At 38.7% G+C, this 15,370-nt stretch overlaps 1 protein-coding gene across 1 annotated transcript in view; it reads right to left on the bottom strand.

The window, feature by feature from the left end:
• Positions 1-15,370, bottom strand: part of LOC108429438 (transmembrane protein 164) — a 44,273-nt gene that overhangs the window by 2,423 nt on the left and 26,480 nt on the right. The window contains exons 4-5 of the mRNA XM_017701162.2: positions 5,044-5,122; positions 473-573 (exon numbers count right to left, since the gene is read on the bottom strand). Of these exons, the coding sequence (XP_017556651.1) occupies positions 473-573; positions 5,044-5,122 (180 nt within the window). The remainder of the gene's footprint in view (positions 1-472; positions 574-5,043; positions 5,123-15,370) is intronic.

Below are 15,370 nucleotides of genomic sequence, written 5' to 3'. Positions count from 1 at the left end.
TTCCAAAGCAGTTAAGAGTGAGATGGGAAACAGCTAAATTAACAGTGTAGTATTTTTGTATGTGCATTAGTCAGCCTTGGCTCAGCAGGAGTCCAGTGTGTAGATTATGGAACAAGATGGAGAAATTTTATCCCCAGGGACCCTCACTTACACTGCTCACGGCATCAATTATATGCATTTTGTGCGAGCTGACATTATGTGTAAGTACACCAGCAGGGTCAGAACACCAGCTAATGGTAGCCCAGAGAGGAGCTGAAATGCAGTTTCATGGCTGTTGGAAAAAAATGAGGAAGCTGGTTATTATCACAGCACTCAGCAGCATATAGACTGTGTAAAAGGGGTGACATTTTCCAGCTGGAGTTTGTACCACATCGGACTGAGGCCAGAGCTGAAAACAACTACTGCTGTAACTGGATAAATGAATAGGGCTGACTGGAGTGAAAGTGTGTGTGTGTGTGTGTGTGTCTCTCACCATTCCCAGCCCCTGCAGGAACACAAAATGGTAGAGGAAGAGGATGCCTGTGGATAACACCGCCCACCACATGTCACTCAGTGGCTCTGGTTTGTACACACCTGAGAGTAAGTTTGAAAATAAGTAAACAAATATGTACAAGTTCAGAAACACACATCCCACATATCTGTATAGTTCACAAAACCAGTACTTTTACAAATGATCAAAATTACAAATATATAATCAATCAGGCTTTCGATGTGCCAAATTATAGTTGGCATTCAAAAAAAGAAGGTCTTACAGTTTAAGTACCTTGACATGTTTATTATGTTTGTGAGTAGTGACATCAGTGCTCCTCGTCTGGGGACAGCTGATGAATTTTGGGCTAAATGTGAGAGGGACTGTAGACTTCACTAAAGGATTGTGAGGGAGGAGCCCAAAGTATCAGACGGAGCTTGTCATTAGCCTATAGATGTAATGTTAAGCCTCCCCGAAACTCTTAAGTGTATGTGTTTGTCGTGTGTGGAGAACACATAACTTGCAGGAAAAATAACCACAAAGAAAACATCAAAAACTTTAGCAAGAGGTCCCCAGACGTGTTTTCCATAGTGTGACAGTCGAGTGAAGTTAAAGTGTGCTGTTACAAAATAAGAGCAGAAACCGCCTGTTATTTTTACCATAAAGGAGAATCAATTTTTCAGAATGTTTGTACAATTGAGTGCTTGAGAAAATATTCAGATTGCTTTAATGTGAATTGGTGCACTTTAGAGAAACTTGCTGTCTCTTTCTTTACAGTGGTAGAGACCAGGGATTTCCACGTCTACATATATAGCAATTTTATTTACTATTCAAAACCACTAGAATATAAATGTCTTCTGAATCTTTATATGTAATGTTGACGGTGATAAAAGTAGTACATAAAAAAAAAAGTACATCACCACCACTGTGAATTTTTAGAGGTTTCTATAGAATGCTATAGAATACCACTGCATTTCACCTCAATCCACACATCCAACATTTCAATGGACAGATCTTTAACCCCAACAAACTGAGCACTGCCTCTGATGCTTTCTGAGAATCTGGTGACCCCCCCCCCCTTTAACTTGTTTAACCCTTGTATTATGTTTCGGGTCAATTTGACCCATTTCAATTTTTGTGTTGACCAAAGTGCAGGTTATCCTTACTTTTTGTCCATGAAATTGTATGACTTTTCCTCATCTAGGGTCATGAACTACTGTGTAAAATCTGGACACTTTGATGTGTCGTGGTGTGTCTGCACAGAGTTTGTATACAAAGATGATGTTGCAGGTCATTTTGACCCAGACACAAATTAGCTGTACAAATCCAAAATAAACATCTTAGAAGTACATGTCTTTTTATGTACTTTATTTTGATTGCCTCTGAATAGCCATTCAGAACCAGGTGTGTATGGAAAAGGGACTTTCTCTCCCCTGCGCTTGTCACTGTTTCCATGCCCTTTCTTTGAGAAATACACCAAAAATGAGCTCCAGAAGATTTACAGCTGAATTTACAGCTGATGTAGAGGAAGAGATTTCAGAGATGGAGGACTCCTCAGAGCCAGAGGACAATGCTATTGATGATCCAGATTGTCAATTTTCCCATGATGATGAGGATTCAGAGGACGAGTCTACTAGTGTCCCTTCAACAGATGAAAACCAAGAAACGCAACAATCTTCATCCACAGAGGGGATATGGACATCTAAAGATGGTAAAATAAAATGGTCAACATCACCACACCAAAGCCGAGGCAGATTGTTATCTTCTAATGTCATCAAAATGACTCCTGGTCCAACAAGATTTGCTGTCACAAGAGTTGATGATATTGAATCAGCATTTCAGCTCTTCATATCCCCAGCCATAGAGAAGATAATCCTTGACATGACCAACTTGGAGGGGAGGCATGTCTTTCAAGAAAAATGGAAGTCACTGGATCCAACTGACTTGCATGCTTACATTGGAATTCTCGTATTAGCTGGAGTATACAGGTCAAAGGGTGAAGCAACTGCTAGTCTATGGAATGAAGAGAATGGAAGGCCAATCTTCCGAGCAACAATGTCTTTGAAGACATTTCACATGATCTCTCGTGTGATCCGATTTGACAACCGTGACACCAGAGCTGGTCGACGCGAGAGAGACAAACTTGCAGCGATCAGAGATGTTTGGGATAAATGGGTCAAAATCCTGCCTTTATTGTATAATCCTGGCCCCCATGTTACTGTCGATGAGCGCCTTGTTCCATTCAGAGGACGCTGTCCTTTCTGACAAATGGAATTGTATATCTCTTCTTCTCATCTATTCTAAATGTTTGTATGATCTAAAATAAAGTTCCTATTGGTTTAACTTCATTTTTGACTGTTTTGAGTGGTTTTACATAATATGGGTCAAAATGACCCACAACATAATATATGTATTTTTTTCTCAACATAATACAAGGGTTAAATCTGTTCACATTGGAGTTATACTGCTTGCATATCCATGGTGAAACATTACAGCATGTAGAATCAAAGCTTTCTGTGTGCTGTTGTATTTTCTATCACTGTACAAAAGATTCCTTTAATGTTGGATGTACTGTGAGGTTTTCTAAGCAAGACCACAAACACATTCACAGTGCAGTTTTGATGTTACTGATTTGTTTTAAAAAAGCAAAGATGAATCTCAACGGATCTGTGACTTGTGATCCTATTCATGTTCTTGTTCGAAAATGTAGCTTAGTTTTGTGCTCAGAAATAAAAATCCACAGATTTTTGCCTATGATTACCTCCTACATATCTAATTCTTGAAGAAGCGCTGAGGAAATCATTAATAGGGAATATCAGATTAAATGGCCACATTTTTAAATCTACAGGTTTAATCTAAAAGGTTTAAAAGAAGCATTTTTATGAATGAGATGTGTGAGTGTACAGAACAGCCAATGTGTAAGGTAAAGGTTCAGTAGCGTTTTCCTTTGTTTTGCAAGAAAATAGTGTTGAATGTGTAGACGCGTATGTAAACAAGTTAAAATGAGTGTAATAAATCTCTTCCCCAACAATGAAATGGACTCCTCCCCCACACCATACATACATTGTGTACCTGTACCAGCCTGTGTAGTGAAAATTAAGCTGTCTTGGGCAACAATCTGCTCTAATACAGTAATCTCAGACTCCGCAATGTGTTCTGCTTTCTGCTAACACTAGACTATTTCATTCTCCCTCATGTACCCAGTTTGGGCAGATGAGAGCGCTGTGGAGACGGGCTGAATCAAATGGCTGCATGGCTGAGACGCTGCAGCTCATGGAGCGCGTGTGTGTATGTGTGTGTGAGACTCATGAATCAGTGTATTGTTCTCTACATGCAAACACACACAAACCAGAAGAGAATTTACAGTGCATTAATAAACAAAAGCTCTTTATCAGACTCATCATCAGCTCTCAAACTTCAGTCTGTTCTTTTTTTTTTTTTTATATTCTTCTCTTCACATCAGTGATCACCCCCCCCCCTTTTCTTTCCCCCCTCCCTTCCTCCTGTAGTATGACCAAAGCATTCCTGCTCAAGGACTTTGGGGAAGTGACTCATGAACTTCAATGTTCAATCCACCACTCTCACTCGCTCTCACACCACACTTACTGTTCTGACTGCCATACATGTATCCTATAGGTGTGTATATACACACACACACACACACACACACACACACACACACACCATATCTGTATGCATTATATACAAAACTGAAACTTAGAAATTTAGAATTAAGCTATATGTGTTTTTTTCTTTTAATATAAGTATATTCCTCAGCAAATAAAAACATTAAAACAAACAGTTTTATGTATGTCAAAGTGTTTGATCAAACCTGTTCCTGTCACATCTCAAACATAAGATCACAGTATAAACCTATTAATGATACTGATACTATGCTACTATAATACAAATTTTTGTGTATGAAAAAGGACTAGAATCTTGACCATAAGCCCAAAAATCCCAGCTGGAAAGGTGTGTCCTTTTGCAAGCTTATGTAACTAACAGCAGGCTCACATGCCAGCCAGGCCGATGTACCCACTGCAGTCAGCAGCCTCCCTCTACGACTGCTCGTATCTAGCACACACCCTGCGAGCCGCTTCCATCCGATCTGTACTCTGTTCGCCATCTGAGGGTCAGGCCGTCTTCGTAATTACCAACACAAAGACATGCAGACATGTGTTAACAATTGCCCTGATCACGCCATGCCACATCAAAGCCAATGAAGTGGTGCAACGGCCAAGCCTGAACACTAGATGGCAGACTAACTCTAGTCTACGTTTCATTCAAAACAGTGCCCCAGAGCACTTCCTCATGCTTAAACCATTTTCCCCCCTCCGCATCACAAGTGAAAGCAAATTAACACATGACAATGGCATCACCATATCACACAGGTGCCAGGCTGCCAGGCTCATTTGAAAAGGTTTTACATGGCTAGCGTGCAAAGAGAAGCATAAAGTGCATAAACAGGACGTTGTGGTATGTGTGCATGCATGTGATCGTTCCTGATAGGCGTTTGTGGTCCAGCAGTCTTCATGCCGCTGGTGATAATGTGAAAAAAATCTTTGATAGCTCACCTCCTTTTCTGAAGAGGTAGATTGGCACCAGGTAAAGCATGGAGTGCTGGATGTAGTAGATTTCCTTCTCGAAGGGAAGCTGCGAATGACAAAAGCTACATTTTCAATATGCTTTACTTGGACAAGAAAGATTTGTCTGTTTCAGCTCAAGAAAATTAAAACGGATTGGACCTGGAAAAAAAAGCAACAACATTGCAGTGTTGATAAATTCCCATCATTAATCAATGACCAAATCCATGTTGGCTGTGTCTTAATTCAGGTGCCACAATCTACACTATATTCTTATACCCTATATATACACAATGCACATCAACATCTAGTGCCAACACTGTTGGAAAAAAGGGTCTGTAAAGGTACGTTTGGTCGTCAAGATACAATGTAAATGTACCCTCAAAGGACCAACAACGGTCCAACTGCACACCTCTGTTTTTTTACCATACAATTTAAAAGATAAAATTCTAGTTTTTCCCGTAGTCTTTTTGAAGTAGTATGACTACTGCTCACCTTGAAACATATTTTTTTTATCATCACTGTGCATCAGCTGACAGGAAAAAATAATATTAACCAGTAATATCATGCTTTACCACTTCCTACCCATCACTAAGTGAAAACAATCCCGTTATTTCAGAGACCCTCCCTAATGGCGTGGTTCACTCAGAAATACATCACTGTGCGGAAAGAAAATGCCAGTTCACATTGAGTTTAAATGGGCTGAAATCCTTAAGAGTACTTCCTTAAAAATACAAAAGATAAAAAATATGCATGTCTCTTGCTGTAAGAGCAGTGGAAGAGTATGAATAATCTTGTGAATTGTTAATGCATCACTGTTGATTCAAGGTAAATTTGAATTATTATAGAATTATTATATAATTTTTAAAAACAAATACTTGAGCTTAATCAAGCAACCCTAACCATCCTCATCATTCAAACTGAACACTAATATTTACAGTAACCAGAAATGGCAAATTATCACATGGTCACTGAATCACACCTAAACTGCTCTCCAAACAAACAGCAATTATAAAAATCATCTAACTAATGTGTGTCACGTGTAGCAGTAAATCCAAAACGTGCAGCTGAACCTCCAGAACTGGAGGTGGGAGACCACCTTTCCATCCTGCTGTCAATTAAATTCAAGCAGATGACTGAAATGTTGCAACAAAATTATGCAATGTGGGCCAAGCTCTGTACAAGAGAATACAACGCCCTGCTTCATTGGTAAAAGCACTTCTGAGAAATATGGAGCAAGTCTACAGAGCAATCTTAAATGATACATAGCTTCTTGCTGCGGTTTCATTTCATGGCTATAATGTACAGAGTAAGAACACAGATATACACATACACACTGGCAAACATGATGGCTCAGTGTCCATTAATCAGCTGCAGGCATCTTTTGTCTGTTTAATGTCTAACATCAAAGTTTTTTTTCTTTGATTACATAAAAGGCATGCTTTCATTTCTTAACAAGTGGACCGTCATTCTGGATAAAAAATTAAAACACCTAATTGTCCATATTCTATTCACATTCAATTATTTATTCAGCAAATTCTGCCTTTTCCATTGTGATTTATCACATGTATCTCATTTGAGCACAGAAATTTATTCAAACTTCTATTCATTGTATGATTTATCAGGTTTTTATACTGTTAATGTTTAGCTCTTTGCTCTGTGCCTCTGCTGTTGAGTAAACAGCACCTCAACCATTCTCATCTAAAGAGATAGGTCAGTGTGTGGGTGGGTATGTGTGTCTTCAAACTGTGAGTAAGCTGAAGTGAGGGAGGATGGTTGAAACCAAGAAAAGCATCCCGAGACACACAAACAAATGCATACTATTCAACGAGGCTAACAAACCAAAAGTGGAACAGGGAGTACACTGTTCATCTGTTCATTCCCAAACACAGCCTATAAAAACACTGGAATCAATTCTCCATATGCCATTTGACGTATATACCATACCTCCAGACCGATGGTATAAAGTAACTGATTACAGCACTGTAACGTATAACAGCACTTTTCCCTGTAAGAAATAAATTCCACATATACCATGTAGCAAATGCTATAGTCAAGCACTGAAAAGAAAACCAAAAAAGGCCAAGGCGGTGGTAACAAGGGTTTGTTCCGTACTATTTGTCTTGCTCTTTCAAAAAATGATCTGTTCTTCAAGATAACAATGGCCCATATTTATTTAGCATCTAAGAGGAAGGACACTGGTTTAAGATTAGGCCTCACTGAGCCATATTGAGTGCAATGCAAGAGGCATAAACTGATCCAGGATCAGCATTCTTATTCTGGGAACCGTACACATGGGGCAACAAGCATAGGCTCCCCAAGCCAAGAACAAATAGAACCTTCAAGCCCAAACTAAACCCATGGCTGACTTTGTTACAAGGTGATGACTTATGCTGAGCTGCCTGGCTACAGCAGGTCACGGGTACTAGGACCGAAGGGCAGAGGCTGTACACAAACACAAGCAGGCTTTGTCTCTGAAGGCTGGTGTATTCAGGCCACAGACACAGCTGCTGACAGTTCATCTTGAACGCTAGGCTAGGCCTGTTCCTCTCTACCTGCCCTAAAAGGATGGAAGCTCTCTTCTCAAGGTCATCAATACATGAATACAAAAGTTGGCGCGTTCTAATTCTCTTCTACGAATACTTTAAACTCATGCAATAACCTGTTGTTAATAGGAAACTAACATCTAGGGCTGATGCTAATAGTGATTTCTGCAATAGGACAGACTATCAACTAGGGATGTTTCTAAGATTTATAAGACATCTGGGGTAGCAGGAGTCTAGGGGTATAACCTTTTAAGGCCAACAAAAATGGCATGTTTTATCATTATTCTGATTAAAGAAATCAAAAACATTGGAAGGAAAAATCAACCATAAAACTCATCCTCACTGCATTGAAGCTTTCAGTAGATATCTGTAAACAATCCTATCGCAGCTTTAGTTTAAGACAAATATCCAAAGGAAACCATGCTTTGGGAGTGAGGTCCTATGGTTTTCTGTATTGAAAAATGTACCTATATGATCTAAACACTGTTAAAATCTGATCAAGATAAAGGTTGTGTGTTCCTTTCTTGCATGTTTTTACTGAGAAATGTCAAAAAAAAAAAGTCATACATTAGTTGTGAGATTCTGTGGCTCACTGGTAAAAACCCTCTTTCTGTGGTCAAGAGGCTACTGGTTTAAAGCCTGAGCAGGACGTCCAGGTCATGGCTGTGGATGGTTGTGGACAGTATGAGGAAGTCTGGAGGATGATGACAACCAGGATTGGAGGGGAAATAATCTGGGCTTCCTGCTGGGTGAGCAAAATGATGGAATGGGGTTATGGAGGCAGGGACAGGAATCTACATGAGGCAAAGCTTTTCTCATAAAGCCACAAATCCTGACACTGAACAAAGATTGAAAGCCAGCCATAAGATTCCAAATAAGCTAATGTAAAGAATGAAGATGAACAGCAATAAAGGTGCATGAGGTGTCTTCTGATCAAGAATGGACACCGTCATCCCCTCAAACTGATCCTGCTTTACGATGCTTCTAAACATGAGAGTCAAAACCTGGAATTAACTCAAGTTGTAAGTGCATCAGCTGAATCTATTTCTCGTCAATTACTATGATTATCATTTAGTTTGTAGAATAAAGTGTACAGGCATGCAGACTTGGTAACAAACAAAGTCGGTTTCACAGTTGTCTGTATGGTAATCTCCATATTTGCGTTTCCTGAAAGTGGCCATTTTACAATAGTACTTACAGGAATAACTGAATGATTATTTAACACTAACACACTGGCTGTTTTCACACCAAGTCTGTTTGCTAAAGTTTCTTTTTTGTACCACTATGTTTAATGTGGTTAGTTTCACATTTAAATAAATCACACATTTGGGAGTTCTTTGACTGGTCAGAAATATGGCAGGGATAAAAGCACTGTTACCTTCTCTTTGCTTCAATTTGCACCATTTTTAAAGTTTGTCTTTCACTTGTATCACAGTATAAAATCTAAATCTATCCCTCACACATACTCTTAATAAAATGTTTAATTCAACACATGACAAAATATGTACAGACAAATGTGCAGTTGTATAATAGATTAATAAAATTAACCCATATTCATTTCTACATCTTTATTAAGAGCTGGTTAATAACAGGTCAGTTTAATCAAGCCAATGCTTCGCTTCTATTCATCTGCTGTGTGTCTGTAGAGTCAAATGTTAAAACAGGTGCACTACACGGACAGCACAGCTTTGACATGCACTGAGAAAAGCATGCTCTGATGTTAAATTATCTCATTTGGTGCAGACCATCACCAGCAGTGTACTGACTCACTTGGAAGCAAAGCCAAACCCACAAATATTTTGGATTACAGCTCTGCGAACCAGAGTACAGGCAGTGTGTTCACCCATATCACACTGGACCAAACTGAGGTCACATTTTTAACAGTGTTTTTAGTCTCTGTGCAAATTATAAATCTTCTGAATGGAACAAATGCTACAGCTGACACTTTATATTAACACTAAATATTTCCCTGTCTGCATGTAGTTTGATCACCCTGAGGATCCACAGAATTTAACAACCCTTCTTCTTGTGAATGACCCTAATTAAACCTTAAAGTGACGCCATCCTCTCAATCGAGTCATTTAGCTAAAGGAGAACTATGACTTTCTTAAAGTAACGATGGACTGAACGTGAAACCTTTTCTTCGACAAATTCTACAGACATACAAACAGGAACACCCATCCTTAAATTTTACTGACACAGGAAGGACAGAGAATGCAATAAGTGACACCGAGTAAATGTGCAAACATCTTGTGCAACATTTGACATCTGACAACTATGTGGAATTTCTGAACCACCCAACACGTTGTCATATGAAACATGATGCAAAGTGTGTTTATTTCTGTTTTTCTCTTCTCTGATAGCCATATTTCAAGCCACCCAGACATTTCACTCTCATGTACATGAATGTTCGTACTGTAAATGTTTCAAAAGCACAGTTATTATCTGCAATTTAAATCTGTATTTAAATTTCCCAAATTTGGCTTGTGAGAATCTGATGGGGGAAAGAAAATGTAAACAAAGTGGCGCAACTGAAAACCATACACAAGAAAAAGCTTAATTTCTTCAATAAACCAATGACTCAAGTTGAAGAAAGGGGGAGAAGGAGATGATACGGTAAAAAACCTAAACACTAATAACTTCCCACTTAAGTCTTTTACAAGTACATATATGTTGTTACAGGTACATATTCATATTAATAGTTTTTATTCTTTTTATTCATATTAATAGTTTTTATTTTATATTATTTTAATGGTAGACTAAAGCCAACAGAGAGGCAGGCGATGGTCATCCACAAACGCTCGACAACAGCCTGTCAGCGTCCAACAGTCAGCTTGGTGTGTGAGGGCCCTAAAGCTACATTAGTGGTAAGTGATTCACAAACAAATCATTATTTTTGAATGGCCCTTAAGTGAGTCAGGCTAATCGATTCTAGAGTACAAATGAAATGTTAGCTAATGGATAGACAATGCAGTCATTTTCTAAACTAGCTGGGTGTGGCAGAAAATCAGGACTATGAGGCTTCACATCTTTAATACTGTGTCATCTTCTAAGCAGACTGAAGAACAGACAATGTCAAAAATCTGTAAAGCTACCATTCTGTCTCAGTGTGAACACTCAAATGGCTCAGAGTCTGCTGAAAAGTGCAAAAGGAAGTGGGCAAGATAATAACAGAGGAAGAGCTGAGTACTATCTATAGCCATAATGAGATCACTATTACTCTCCATTTCCACCCAACTAGTGATGATATATTCATACACTGAACAGTCAGAGAATAAAGACTGTATTCTTACTGAGTACCAACAGAGAAGCAGAGACAATACTTCATACTGACTGTATTGTTACTGTTACATTTATTACTTCTCATTTTTGTCATACGTCACACTTCTACCTCACACGCAGCTACTCATTTATAAAAATTGTGTGTAATTTTCTTGTTTTGACTTCAGTGAACGAAAAGAATGACAATGTTAGGCATGTAAATGCTGACAAAAGTTCAAGGCCAATGCCATATTCGTGCCATGTTCACTCAAAAAAAGTTGACATTCAATAAAGATAAAAATCCACTTCTAGGTCATGTTACTGTCCCAACTGCCACTTGTTACAAGCCAATGGTGCATGACATCAGCATTACATTTCTTACCCGTTACCAGTGTTTTCATGTTTCTATATTGTAAAGAAACCCTATTTATACCTTTGAACAGCTGAACAACTGAGGACAGAACGTTTCCTCCTAATAGTTTTGCAGTGTGTTGCAATCAGTGTGTTCCTCTAAGCCCATTACTGGCTAATACAATGCTCAACCCAGCGAACAGAGGAAAGAGAGGGTGTGGCTGCTATCTGATCGCAGCATGATGGATCACATGTCAATGATACTTGTAACGGATACTAATATGAAGCTAAATGAGAGGAAATGTCTGAGAAACAATATTGTGCCTCAGACAAAATGCTTTTTTTGTTCAGTATGAATGGGTGGAGACCATTGTTTATCTGGAGCTCTGTGCTCCATTCTCCATGCTCTAGTTCTTTGTAAATGAAGTCTTTCCTCATTTACTTAGAGCAATCAACAATGACCATAATGATCAATAAAAATGTACAAACAATGTCACAAAGTTTCCCATCTACACTTCTACACTGTTAGTCTGGGAGACCTTAAGCATAAGTATGTGACACTTTCTCACTGGGCCTAAGAGGTGAACCCAAAAACAGTGACCCCTGCCAGATCTTTGTCTTTTGCACTATTTGAGTTGGATTAACAGAGTACATTCTGCAATGTACTTTGCAATGTAATTTCACTAAGTGATTTGTTCAGGATAAAGTATCTGTGTAATTTCCCCAAAATTTCCCCCAAACCACACGCAGCCCAAAGTGAGGACTTGCGTGTCATAGCCAGGATTTTCAGCATCACACAAGAGGTGCTCAATAACAACCCGTGTCTAATACTAGGTTTTGTGAGTCAATTCAAGTAGTACTACTATTACTAAAAGAGCTTTGGGTTTATCCAATTACAGAATCTAATTCACTTACTAATAATTCAGTAGGTCTGCACAGATAAAACACTAGTCCAGAGGTCACTAATAGGACCCAGACGCTGTCTTATGCGGACTTGTATCTATAACATTTAAATAAGGACAATTATTTAAATTTCGGCTGCGTGGTCCTATTTTAATCAGCGTAACTTTTCTAGTTTTTACGATACGGCTTTAGTGGCCTGGGAAACTCACAGACCAATCGCATGCGTTGTAAAAATCACACGTGACACTACTCAGCCAATCAGATCTGTGCATTACGATGAGCACTGAGACTTGAGTGAGCGGGGCACACGCACCGGGGAGGGATGAGGTGAGATACAGCAGTAGGAGAAGAAAGTAAGCCAGATTTTTGTTTACATGGTGTGCTCTAAAAAGAGAAAACTGACAAATATTGTTTAAATATTACTTAATTGTACTTTGTGATTCCATATTCAGTTGCTGACTACATAAGATAAGATACTGATATAACTACTACTTCAGTAAACAGTATATGGCACTGAATCATAATTGGATAATTCTTTCACTGGACCTTAATAATAATTAACAAACATCTTTCACATCTTCATAGTAAATAACAAACAATATATGGTGCAGCCCTATTTATCAGGCTTGTGCAAACTATGGACACTGCAGTTTCATACTGGATTAAAATCACTTGCAGTCCCTCCCAGGGTAAAACTAATCCAGCTGGAACCAGCTGGAAGAGGCCTTTACCTTTTGTAACATCTCAGGTAACTGTACATAGGCACCGGTACTACTGGCTAATGGAAGAAACCCTTGCAGAAGAACAAGAGCTCGGGAGCTCTGGAAAGAAAACCAGGCAATTAGAGAACGCCCTGAGAGAAAGGGTGGGAGTGTCTGGAGCGTCAGAACAATTCAATCAGTTAGTTCACCAAGGACAATTTTTAAGAAACCTTGGTTTCGAATGCTACGTTCAATAAATTTCAATAGCAAAGGCCTGACAACAGCCTGCCTCAACCAGGGCCTTGGTGGAAGTGACCATGGCAACAGGCAAAGTGTTCCTTTGATACATATTCCCTCCAAGATTCACATTAAATCCTCGATAAGGAAGCACTGCGACTGGCAGTCTATTTTTGATGACAGAAGCTGTTATACAACCATGAAACACTGCATAGCAGTCATTAAAACATACAACATGCACATGCTATGAGTGAGGTTTTAAGGGATACAAAGGATGACAAATTTCATTTCACCTGTTAACACAAACACAAAACGGCTTATGGCAGCAGAGAGAGGGAGAGGAGCAAGCTTCAGGTCACAAGTGTTTTCTAGTAAATATTTGTGCTTAGTCTCAGTCAATAAATGGGCAGAGGCTTCCTGAATGAGCCGATATGTACCGTTTGTAGTGCACACAGGTCTGTGTGGGAGCCATTAGTGAGCTCTAAACCCCAAGCAGTCATAGAAATCTTAATGACCCCCTCCTGGAATCCTTAATGAAAGGCCTGGTTGAGCAATGGCTACCAGTAATATGCAATGAACTGTTCAGAGTGTACAGTTTATTCTTAGGTAAACAGCAACATGCTGAACTGAAGGGCATGGACAACAGCTTTAAATTCTTTTAAAAAAGCTTTCAAAAGTTTTATTCAGAGACGGATCTTGACCACATTTAACACAAGTGTGAACGGAGGGCTGTATGCAATTCCATGAGCAGAAATGCATTTGCTGAGCGCTCCTTAACAGGTGAAAAGATAAAAAAGGAAATAAAAGAACGAAGATACGTGAGGTTAAAGTTCGCCTTCTTACACTATGAAGCAATTAAAACGTGAAAATCAAGCTTGTAAACTTTTTATATGAGTAAAGGATCAGAATTTATCTGGACAAACTGGGGATGAGTTTTAGTGAAAAGTGTCAATGGAATCTGGCTGATATATATCCAGACACGATCCACACAAAAAAGGTGTGTTACTACAAGGCTTGACAAAGCTCTGTGTCTGTTTTTGCCAGAATAAAAACACATGACAAGAAATTATTGTTTTTAAAAAGGGAATTTGTTGGTTAGAAGAACAGTTAGAACATACTTTTGGTTCCTGACTCCTAATTGAAGACAGCGCATGGATTTGTTAAATTCTATCAACAACATTTTAATTCACTTTTCAACAATTCAATCTGATGAACATCTAATTATTTAAATCATATACTGGACAGTATCTGTAAGTACTGGGTTTCCTCAAGGAGAGCTCCGATATAGTTAAGCTAACACACATAAAATCATGAGTGTTGAGAGTAACATGTTAAAGTTCTTCAATCACAAAAGATTGTAACAAATTACAGTATAAATTCTTGTAATCTTGAAATCAGTTACTGACATTACTTACATTGCTTACGTCTCCAAGACATTATTAATTTTGCACAATACATTTAAAATGTATAACATTTGTCCTACAGGCACCAGTGGTCAACATACACTATGTATGTGAACTACATTATACATCATCTACATCTCTGTTTTCAAGACATGTAGGTGTGATTGCTTGCAGGAGTTCATTTATAGTCAATTTATATACAAAATGTTCATGTACAACTAAATGCCTTATATGTATATTAAAATGCGTTTTTCAGTTTTTAAATTAATCTGAAAGTACACATGGTCCTTTATATTGTGTGCAAATTTCATGATGACCAACCCAAAATGGCTTGCAAAAAAATGTGCTTCCACTGACGTCCATTAAAAGCAAAGTATGTTTTTTCCCTCTCCTCTCCTTTAAAGTTACAATTGTGGAGATACGAGGTTTTGATCCAACAACAGCTGTGTGTGTGTGTGTGTGTGTGTGTGTGTGTGTGTGTGTGTGTGTGTGTGTGTGTATGTGTATGTATATATGACCAGATGCTACAAGACTACATTGGTCCTACATTGGCTGCGATGGAGAAGTCAGCCACCACCAGTGGCTAAGCCCAGAACATTCCAAAACAGCTCAATTTTCCCTGCTTTTGTAATCGACCATGGCAGTGGAATATAACTTAGATTTTTTGGGAGCCAAGGATGCAGAATATCTCACTGCTGAAGTTCTGGAAGACTCAGTATCTCGAAACAAAAAAAATTCAACTGTGCCTTTTCACACTTTAAACAAAGTGCATTAATCAAATCTCTTCTCTGATAATCATCAGGTGATAGTAGCGGGCTACATGCCGCTGTCTGTCTGAGGCACAGAAGAATGTCTTTTTTTTTTTTTTTCCTATATGCCAACACGTACACACATACCAAAGCAAAATTTGGACTCC

Source organism: Pygocentrus nattereri, chromosome 16 (assembly GCF_015220715.1).
Source record: "Pygocentrus nattereri isolate fPygNat1 chromosome 16, fPygNat1.pri, whole genome shotgun sequence".
Lineage (NCBI taxonomy): Eukaryota > Metazoa > Chordata > Actinopteri > Characiformes > Serrasalmidae > Pygocentrus > Pygocentrus nattereri.
The sequence above is the reverse complement of the archived record's forward strand: the minus strand, read 5'-3'. Positions and strand labels throughout refer to the sequence as shown.